Source organism: Pocillopora damicornis, chromosome 11 (genome assembly GCF_964200805.1).
Source record: "Pocillopora damicornis chromosome 11, jaPocDami1.2, whole genome shotgun sequence".
NCBI lineage: Eukaryota > Metazoa > Cnidaria > Anthozoa > Scleractinia > Pocilloporidae > Pocillopora > Pocillopora damicornis.
In genome coordinates this window covers 5,966,802-5,977,842 of record NC_142680.1, presented here as the reverse complement: position 1 = coordinate 5,977,842, position 11,041 = coordinate 5,966,802, and the positions used below count along the sequence as shown (strand labels likewise).

The window sequence follows — 11,041 nt, the reverse complement described above, 5'->3', positions numbered from 1 at the left end:
ACACAGGCGCAATGAGCACTTTGGGTATTAGATACTTAAAAGCAAAATCCTTTAAATCTACTAAGCTGCGCAGTGTGATTTACACAAGGCTTACTCGGCAAAGGTTTGTGAAATATTGAAATTATTAACATACTGTTCATAATTAAGGTATAGCTTTTCAACCAATCATATTGATCCATAAGTTAGCGCCTCGTCTCCATGACGTATGCTGCGGCGTCACGTGATTGACAACAAGCAAGAGGGCAATAAATAAGTGCTTGACGACATTGAGAGCGATTTGACCTGAATTAACGCGCCGAAGTGTTTTAAAAAATCGTCTTCCTTTTTGGCGAAACTATGAGTATCAACTGCTCCTGCTGAGAAAGCATAACTATGTCGGCTCATAGTAGCGGTCTTCTGCCTCCGGATGAGGTAAGAGTTACGCTAAATTTTTTCGAACTTGAACCGGCGTGTGGATTGTGAAATTGAGCATACTTCTTCCTTTTGTTTAGTTGGCAGATTTACACATTTTTGTCGTTCCCTTGGATCTGTGGCTCGAAAAATACCGAACAGCCTTTAACAACATCGCTTTGGAGTCCGTTTCTGCTGGATTTGTCCGGTAATTATACCGTTTCGTCTTCAAGCGGGAAGAAATAACACGGCGATTTTATAGTCGTCAAGTGTCTGAAATGCCTTTCATTCTACAATCAACGTTTTCTACGGTGTTTTCCTGCTCATCGGAAGTGTTTTGTTATTTCTGCAGGGTTCAGCCGTATATTTCTTTGAACCATCTACGAGATCACATCGAGGAACAACTAGGACCAGAAGTTGTTCCAGAAGACTATATATTCCTGAGATCTGTTGGAAGATGTATGGCCGTGGTAAGAAATCGAATCTACCAGAGATCAAAATAATTTAGAGTTCTTAGGCTATGAACTAGGAAAGCTTATTAAAATGCTAGATTTGTTCTCAGAGGTACACAAATCATTCTTCTGTAAGCTTTCCGTGAGATAGGCGAGGATCATAGAATATACCAAATCGAGTTACGTTAAGTGCGTTGAATTTAGTTCATTGTTTTTATCTCGTAATCTTTTACACGTTAATTTTGGTCGATTGTGTTTCTGGTTTCAAGTATTGACGTTAAAAACACCTGCCGACTAAAAGGATAATAACTTGAACTGTAAATTACCTCTTCGTCCTATTTTGCCGTTCTGTTAAATTATTTATGGTGTCGGGAATTTGCAATTGTAAATTTATTGAGCTTAGTCTTAGCGGGACAGGTGAATGTCAGATTTTTGAGTAATAAAAAAACCTTGGCATTTTGAGCTTTACCCAGCTTTCCTTTGTTGACCTTGGTTCTGACTCAGCTTTCATTACTGTCATATGACTCTATATCTAAACGATGACTCGGTTTTAATTATTCGACGATGAGTGATACTCTATCGTTTTTATGATCTTACCTTATCTAAGATATAGAATTCATACCATATTTGTTATCTGATATTATTATGATAAGAAAACTTCCTCTCTTTTGTTATTAGTCAGAATTGATAAATAATACACTTTCTTTGCAAAGTGGTTTTCAGTGTTTCCTATATTATTACGCCTATGGTTCAGCTGGATTTTTGAGAAAAAAAATACATCTTTCATCACGAATCTGCACACTATAAACAATGTGATAAATTTTCCTTGGTAATCATTATTCCGGCTCATTTTTAGGTCAAAGAAAATCAAGAGCGTTTGCTCAAAGCCAAGGACTTTTTACCACCTGTGGTAAGCCAGCCTTTTTTTTCCCTTTATTTAAGTACATTTTGTTTCGCATTATACAGAAAACGAAATACACAAAGTGTTTGCATAATACTGCATTTCCATGAATAAGCACCCGGAGCTTATTTTAAATTTTGGCCTGAAGGAGAGGGGGGCAGGGGGGGTTTTGGAAGAGGGGGTCAGTCAGCTATTCAAGAGGGGTGCTTGTTTGACATTGTGGCGTAAGGGGTGAGTGCTTATTCACACACATTTTAGATTGTGGGCACTTACTCTTGGAAATTCCATATATACTTTTAAAGGAGAGTTATCAGTTCTAGTTAAAACTTTTAATCCTGGATTGGTTCAAACTGTGTTTTGAATGACAAGGCCCTGATCTTAAGTTTTAATGTGTTGATGGATTTACAATTATTCTATGAGCATGTGTTGGATATGGCTATAATCATCTTATATCCAACAAGCGCAATTGGAAGAATTGTCCAATTAAAAACACCCCAAAATTTAAAATGAATGTTGCCAACTTTATTTTGTAAGAACCAAGTTATTGAATGTTAAAATGTACTAAAACACTTCCAATTTAACTTGTCTTCATGGGCACACATGGTATAACAGCCAATAATCCATGATGAAAAAGCCAATAAAAACTGCATTATCCAGTGATCCATTTTTTGATAATCAGTATGATAAACAAATATTAAAAAAAAGGTTGTCTCTTTACAGGCTTATAGTCCAGAAATATTTATCCTTCCTGGAACTCATGATGCCTTTGCAAGGCCAGCAGAGAATGCTACCAATACCATTATACAAACTCATGGCTTCACAACTGGTAAATTACTGTTGACTATTTGACTTTCTCTTTATTTTTTATGGTAACTATTGTTAATCTAATGTGCAAAAAATTCAATCTACATTTAGAAACTGGTAGAGACTATGGATGAAGGTGTTTAAAATTTGAAGATAAATAAAAATTTAGTGATCACTCAAACTTGAAACTGCAAATTAACATTATGTATGGTTGGCTCAGAAGCTCCTAACACCCTTGATTTTTAATTTATTGCTACCAACTTGAGAAGCTCTTGACGGTTGAACAATTTCTCCTCGCCAGTACCTGAGAAAATTTATAGAGAGCAGTATGGAGAATATACATGCTGATGCTTCGGTGGAAAGGGTTAATCAGTATTAATATGACAGATTCTGACATATGCCCTTTTTTTTGCAGCTGGTATGGCATCCATTCAGTCTCATCAGCTTCCACCTGCAGGGTTTATCCAGCAACCATTTGTTCATCAAAATGTGCTTCCAGGTGGCTATAATAACCCTCACCAATCTACATTACAAGGAGAGCCAAATGGTTCTCTCAATCGTGTTGAGAAAAGTGGCAGATCTCAAAAGTCTGCTTCAGAAGATGAGGGAAGCAGTGACCATGAGAGAACACAAGACGATGGAGATCAAGAGAATGGCAGGAGATGGCAATCATTAGAAGACAGAAGTGGTGGATCCTCAGAGAATGATGGTGGGTTAGAGGATAACAGAAAAGAATGTAAGAAAAAACAGAAAAAGGAAATTCAGAATGAAAAACCACAAGACAACTTGTCCACTCCTGCTGCATCCAAGTTGAAAAAGAACAAAATACAGAAGAAAGGAAGCAGCAGTTCAGATGGAAGTAATCAATCAGAAACCAAAAGTGTGAAGTTTATTCAACCAGAGGTGTATCAGACTCTGACTCTTCCTGGTCAAAATGGGGCAGGGGTGTCTCCCCCAACACCTATTCCATCTGGGCGTGTCATTTCATCACCATTTCCAGGCCAAGAGGCTGAACAAGTCATAGCTCATTCTAGAAATGTGGATTCTACTGATATACATGCAAGTAAGGATAATCCAAGTGGTAAAATAGATGAGAAAGGTGCAGCTGATTTAAATAGGAAGAAAAAGCCTGCTGATTCCAAAGGAGGGAAAAAGAAAAGGAGAGACAGATCGCGATCACCTTCTGTTGAGCGAACTCAATCCAAAGAACAGAATGGTCAAAAGGAAGATAGTAGATATGTTATTTATGAGGTTACCAATGATTCAGCTGTGTATGGTGAAGTGACAATGAGTCGTGTAGATACGCCTCCAAGTTTAAGTGAAGTGGAAGAGAGATCCAAGTTTGTTCAGTTCCCCTCTCCAGCCAAAGGAGCAAGAAGGCCAACACTGCCTGATGAACTGGAGCATGACAATGCTATTGCAAATGGATTACAAGACTTGAATGCGTAAGATTTTCAGTTTTCTCATGTTTCAAGAGCAAAAATCCAAAATATATTATTTTCATTCTATGGTATTTGACACCTAGGCCCTGTTGTTCAAAAGCCAATCAGCACTAACCCAGAGTTAAATTTTCATCTGGGTTTCTTTAATTTGTTTCAAAGCCTGTTTTGAATAATTTCCTCTATTCTTTTTGGAGCATCCAATCATAATGTTGTAGACAAAATGTTATTTAAAATTTTCTCTTAAAGCTCTTAGAACTGAAATCAGGTTTCACTCTAACCCTGGATTGTCCTAACCCATTTTTGAACAACTCAGCTCAGCTTGCCACTGCATAAGAATAAGAGCACTGAATTCCATACAAAAATTTAAATGAAAGTTTTGTGGAATTCTTTTATAGTAGTAGTACAGTGATAGATCCCAATTTTATATATATCTTACATTTTTTTTCAGGCTTAATCTGCATGATAGTGAAGACAATTTGGATGGCTATCAAAACGGTAGTGAACAGGAAGAACTGGCTGAAGAAATTAACGACAACAATGATCAGAGAGGATTCAATGATGCACGACTCAATGACAAGAAAGATATTTCAGGGGACACACAGCAGGGTGCAGAAGGAGATAAAGCTGCAGGCAAGGACAGAAATAAAACGGGTACAAAAGACGATACAAAGAAAGATAGCGTGAAGGCAAATGCTACAAAAGGAAAAAAAGTGGTGAAAAAACCTGCTAAAAAACCTGTCGAAAGTATTGAAAACAAATTCAAAATCCCTCAGCTTCCCAAGGCCCCCACGCCACCCCCCATGAAGTACCCCAAGAGGGGTGATAAGGAACTGGAGGCAGACAGTGCATCAGCTAAGGATAGGAAACGTCGTGAGATAGAAGAGTTGAAGGCAGAGTTGAGAAAGGCCAAGAATGCCAGGGTGGACATGGAGAAAGAGAGAGAGGCAAAAGTACGGAGAGCCAAGATGTTACAGAATCAGATGATGCAGAAGAGGAATCAATGTAGGTGAAACTTATTATTATGTTGCGGTTCATTGCTATTTTCAATAAGACCTTTGTAGTACTGTATTCCTTTAAGGCATGCACAGCTATTATTCTTGTTTTCTCGTCACCATATTTACACCAATAGCGTAGCTCCATTTTCTGCATATAAATACACACAACCCGTAATTCCTCCATTCGCTCTGACGAAGGGCTAACGCTCGAAATGTCAACGTTTGAAACTCTTTACGGTGACAAATTTACGTTAACAGCTCGGTTGTTAATACTAAATTACCCTGATATACTCTCCCACCGACGCAGCACCATAGTTTCTTTAGAAACCTACCCCCTTTATTTTTTCTGATGGTTTTGTTTTATTACCGTGATCAGAATAATTGTCTTTTTTTCCATTTATGTGTAAATGTACTAAGGAAGTTTAAATAGAAAAAAGCCGTTATTTGCTTAAGAAGACATAAAGAGAAGGATACTTGTATGCATAGTTATATGACATTGTGCAGGTTTCATAGTCATGAAGAACATTGCATAGTAGAAGCCACAATTAGCATACTCACCTACAAGAAGGAAAATAAAAAAATAAAGAGTCTGCAATTCATCTTGTGGACGCGTGTATTAACTTTACTTTTTCTTACGTGCAGCAGAGAAATTTTGTCTTTTCGTCTTCTGTTGTCTTGTGGATGCCTGTATTAACTTTGACTTTTTTTACGTGCAGCAAAAAACATTTGGAAGAAGAAGTTTTTTGAGGAGAAGAGAAAAACAGCTGCATTAGAAGAGCAGGTCAACAGACTGAGACATGAAGTCGATGCTCAACACAAAACTCTAATGTCTTACTTGGAAAGTAAAGGTAATGGTCCTTTGCATGGTGTTTTCATCAATTTGAGTGAGTTTTGAAAGCATTCCAGGATTGTATTGGTTTTGCTCTGTTGTACTCTGTGATTGTTTCAGAAAATTCAAGCCCTCTCTATGCCATTCATTTGCAAAACTGAATCCAATCGTGGCTTGTTGACTAACATGTTCTCCATGCGTGAGGCGCTAAACTTGAATTTCTACTTATGTTTCTTTAGAAAGGGAAGGCGGAAGACCTCAAGCGGGAGTGGACTTCAAGTCACCGTCTGAAAAGGTAACATAAGGAACATTTCAATAACTCCACTTTATGACTTGTCTTCAAAAATCGATACACTTTGTCAACTAATAAGTTGTAAATCAATCGTGACCTGGTCACCCGCGCCTAAAGGCAGTCACGCAGTTTTAGTGAAAGTTCCCATTGGCTCCGTGTAATATTCGTCTTTGTTTTGATTGGCTGCTGTGATTACTTGTATTTTCTTTTTTTGCTGGTAGGTTCTATTGTCTAACTGAAGTATGTGCTAATTGCGATAACTGAATCGAAACTCAAAATGTTTTTTTTCCCACTCACAGACAAACCAACGCATGTCTCTGGCACGATTGCAGCATGAGGTTGAAGAACTACGGAGGAGAATTGAAGAACTGAAAGCTAAACTTACGGCTGAAATGAAGGTTCGATTCACGCTTTTCTTTTTGTGTTTTGTTTTCCTGGCTTCCTTCTTTGTCATCAATCGTCGAATCAGGTTGCACTGTATCGAGTGCCTTGCTTCAAGCTTACACTGACTACAAATGGTAGTCATTCAAAATGTAAACTTGATCAGTGCTTAAAAAAGGGGGGGGATGTGGGGTGGGATAAAGGGATTTTGGTCGTGACACAATAAAATTTACCTGACTCCCCTTCCCCCTAAAGTTCTGTAGTATTCTAAATATTCGCCCCCTAATTGACAGTCAATTTTCTATAGCTCCCCTTTTGTACTCTGTTAGCGACGTCGCTAATCCGCCCCCCCCCCCTCCCCCGAAAAAATCGTACGCCCTCCCCTTCCCACCAGGTAATAAATAATCAGTGGTCCTTAACACTATTGCTAATCATTCATCAAGGCGCAATCACTTTTTTTTAATGATACCAAATGAAAAATACTTCAAGCTGTCATAAGCCACCTTGTAAACATTCGCCAAACTGATCTCGACGTTGATGTTTTCAGAATCGTGACGCCGCTCAGAAGGAGTTGAAACAAATTCGAGAGGATTTGATGGAGAAGAAGATCAACCTTACTCTGACGAAATCACAAAAAAGCCTGGCAACTCTGGCGAACCCGGAAAACATTGCTGTGTGATACGTTACGTGTGTGTGATACATTTCGTGTCGTGATCCGTTACGAGTGTGATACGTTACGTGTTGTGACGCGTTATGCGATGAAATAGCTGCAGTAAGAAACTTTACTGGCAACAGTCAGACCTCAAAGTTAAGACGTGTGCTATGAACGGTTGTTTAACATCAATTCCACAAACATTTAATAGCTAAAAAGAAGTGTTGTGAACTATAATTTTGTTGATCACTTTGTTCAAAACAATATTAACGTATATTTATTTATGTTCTCGATCATTAATGTCCAAGAAGTACATCTCATATATTTTTTAAGAAAATTAGACAGTGGACTTAAAACCGCTATAGGTAATTTTTCTACAGAAATAAAATGGTAATCGTAAATGGTGTTTTTCTCGTGGAGAAAAAGAATCCCTAACATCTGTTTATTATCACGCCGCCCACCCACCCCCCACACCATTAATTTTTTTTGTACAACTTCAATATAGAACTGACTTTCTCTATAGAAATGCATCATGACTTAATAAATTATTATAGTTAAGTGCATTTTCGCTGCAACGGTGTCTGTACCTTCTGTTTATCATGACCCCCTTCCCCCTCCTCCCACCTCACCTCATTCATTTATACAACCTTTCAACAGAACTGAATGAATTTTTTGTGGCGGGTTAAAAAGTTGAAATTAGTGAGCAGCATTACAAACCAACAGTTCAAAGAGTTAAGTCTAGCTTACGCATACTTCTTCAAGGAGTTTGCCGAAAACAAATTGATCTAAATTCGGTTTATTGAAATATGTGTAAAAATTGTGTCGTTTTAGAACACAACAATAAAGTAAATATTGTACATTAGTGGCGTAATGTCAATTAACAGATTTTGGCCAGGCGCCCAAAACCACAAGAGAGCCAACGGGTAATCTAAGTGAAGTAGGCGCTTGATGGTGTAAATTTTGATGGATGCTAATTTCAACCCTGCATGGTGTTTGAGAGAGTTCCCTCAATTCCTCACAAATGAATGAGAAAAAAGCCGAAGACATCGAGGGGCCCGTTAAACCACCAAAAGATGACGAAGTTCCATTCATTATGGCAGAAAAACCGGCTGGAAACGAAAAACGACACAATGCTATGAACGAAGGAGAGCATAGCAGGTCGCTTGACGAACAAGTGAAACATTTGGAGCGAAAGATCCGCGCATACAGCAAAGCTAAAGACAAAGTTAATGAAGGAGAAGCTCTGAGTAGCTTAGGAATACTCTATTACAAGGCAAACAGATTTGCTGAGGCTAAAAGCTGTCATGAACGACATCTTAACTTAGCAAAAGCTATTCAAAACAAACGCGCCGAAAAGAGAGCATATTGTAATCTGGGTTGCACTTATCGAAGGATTGGTGACTTGGATAAAGCTGTTGAATGTTACGAACAGGGTTTAAGACTTGTAAAGGAGCTGGAAGATAGACTCGGTGAAGCAAAACTCTTGAATAACCTTGGAAATATTTTTGAGCAGCGCAGTGACTTTGACCAAGCTGTGTATTGTCATCAAAAACGTCTGAGCGTCGCCAGAGAATTAAAAGATTTAGACGGCGAGAGCAAAGCTTGTGCGAGTTTGGGAAACATATATCATTTGCTGGGGAATATTCGAGAAAGCATCAACTATTACGAAAAGCTGGTGGCGTGTTTAAAGTACAAGCTAGGTAAGTAAAATAGTGCGAAGATTTCTTAAGATCTGGGCAGCCAACCACTTTATGCAAATAACACTTTTGTGTTTACAGCTGAATAGCATTCGTAACAGGTATCCAAGAGTATAATTAATAATTCATACATTTTTTAAAGCCGAAATATTTAAAGTACATGTACCTCCAATTTGATAGAAATAAGGGAAGAAAAACATAAGAAAACCTGCGGTAAAACGATAAAATGTTAGGCAAAGAAGGAATGAATTTGAATCTTATTCGGAGAAGAAGCCTCTAGCTTCATCGCTTATCTACATTCAGATGTAAATTCGATGGAGTCGACGTTTTGTCTTTTGACACATCAGAGCCTTGAATTTGACATTTGCGTCAGTCCAACTGCATCCATTTGATAACTATGGGTCAGTGCAAGGTCGGGATGTGTTAGAATATAGAATGGTTCGGTCTAGTAAGCGAAGTTTTATTAACGGTACCTATTTTAATAATTGTTTTTGTTGTTTTGTTTTGCGTCATGTTATTTTACTTAGGACTTAAAGGAAACCACAAATTTGTATTTTCAAAAGATAAATATCACAAATCTTTGTAACATATCAGTGATTTGATGTTGTCTGTATGACGTTTTTTGAAAATTTTCTTAGCAGTCTGGATTCGCGAAACGCAGAAATGGATAATATTTAAGTGGTCTCTCTATACTGTCGAGTAACTGTTATGATTAATTTTTTTTTGTCCTAAGCTTGGTAAATGCTTCGATGTTTCGTTTGCATTTTTTTTATATGATGGTCCTCCAGAAAAAAAAGGTCCCGATATGCCAAAGGTTCTTTAGCCGTTAAACTCTCAGAAGTGATTAACATGCAACTTCTCCCTATAATATCCATACTTTATCAAGCAGACAGGTAATGAGAATACTCATACTCATCAGGTAGAAGTTGTTAACTTAATCTAACACCAAAGTCTAGCGACCAATTTATAAGGAAATGTGTAGGAGTAAGAGGGGAGAATCGCCGATCAGATCTTAGGAGTTTTTGTTTTCTTGTTCGATAGCCATGCAAGAAAAGAAATCGAAAAGCGAGGAGGGCTCAGAAGACTGCTCTATGCCGGGTAGCTCTTCAAATAAAATGGGAGATGACTCCAAAAAGTCACGAGCGAGGAGAGGGAGCGATCTTGATGAACAAGGTAGTAATAGCAGTAAAAGTAGTGGTGACAGGAGTGGGAACGGAAGTGGTAAGGGGTCTTCTATTCACTGAAGAGGAGACAGCACAGCAGAACGATCTAACTTTTCAAATTGTGCTCACGGTGGAATGGAATCAAACGAAAAAGGCGAGCGTGCAAATAATGGAACAGCAGCTGTTTCCATGATCAGCAGAGCTGCCGTTTGTGGTTAACTCGTTTTTTCGCTCGTCTATTCGGAAAATAATTCATTCATTAGTGGAAATTATCGAAAGACTCAAAGAGCTCAAAGAAATTCGGTTGACATGAAGACTGTACTTATTGACTGAGTGGGAGGGCCGAACACGAGGATATTTGGCTCGAGGTCACTCGTGATGAACAGAACCGAGCGCAGCATATTCTCTAAAGACTGCCCCTTTTCTTTTCTTTCTTATTCTTTTAGCTCGCATCTTGCGAAGCCGCACGGCTTTCTACAACCTTGCTTGCTGCGTAAAGCGGGATTTAAAATTTATGCAATGCTTTTCAAGTAAAGCGCGCGGGGGGCCGCAGGGGTCGTCATATGAGTGGAGATTCACAAGTAGATATAACATGGTACTATGTGGGTGCCTGTACAGATTCAGAAACTTGTAACCCTGTCAGCCTTGAATCAAATGAAAAGGTCATGAGAGTAAGGGATGTTATCGCCAATTTAAGAAGCTCCTGATTTTCAAACAAATTCTCCTTGTCACTCATAGCAAATTTAAAGAGAACAGTATGAAGAGATATGACAACCAATGTGAGTGTGTTAAGGGTCAATTTGACAAAATGAAATCCTGAGTTACTGGTCTGAACACAAGCCGGATCTTTATCGCCCCGCGTAAATGTAAATAAGAAAGTGGTTAAAAATAAAAGACCTATAACTAGAAACAGGACTAAAGTGGACACGGTACTTTCCTTAACGACAAGACTTCGAGTAGTCCCCCCTAACAACTTACTTCGCCGATAAGGAGGGACTCCTCATGTAGTCTACTTAAAGAGTGAATACAATCATACAGGTCAT

At 38.4% G+C, this 11,041-nt stretch overlaps 2 protein-coding genes across 2 annotated transcripts; both read left to right on the top strand.

Annotated features, from left to right (window-relative positions):
* The first annotated feature begins 212 nt into the window (after positions 1-212).
* Positions 213-7,539, top strand: LOC113671644 (uncharacterized). The gene is made up of 11 exons (XM_089187459.1): positions 213-411; positions 492-598; positions 743-860; positions 1,699-1,752; positions 2,464-2,569; positions 2,963-3,992; positions 4,438-4,991; positions 5,701-5,832; positions 6,053-6,108; positions 6,405-6,503; positions 7,034-7,539. Exons 1-11 carry the CDS (start codon positions 373-375, stop codon positions 7,163-7,165), a joined length of 2,427 nt encoding a protein of 808 aa, XP_089043585.1. The 5' UTR covers positions 213-372; the 3' UTR covers positions 7,166-7,539.
* A 488-nt stretch (positions 7,540-8,027) lies between these two features.
* Positions 8,028-10,908, top strand: LOC113671639 (uncharacterized). The gene is made up of 2 exons (XM_027187886.2): positions 8,028-8,838; positions 9,877-10,908. The coding sequence occupies exons 1-2, from the start codon at positions 8,160-8,162 to the stop codon at positions 10,077-10,079; spliced, it is 882 nt and encodes a 293-aa protein (XP_027043687.2). The 5' UTR covers positions 8,028-8,159; the 3' UTR covers positions 10,080-10,908.
* The last annotated feature ends 133 nt before the right edge of the window (positions 10,909-11,041 follow it).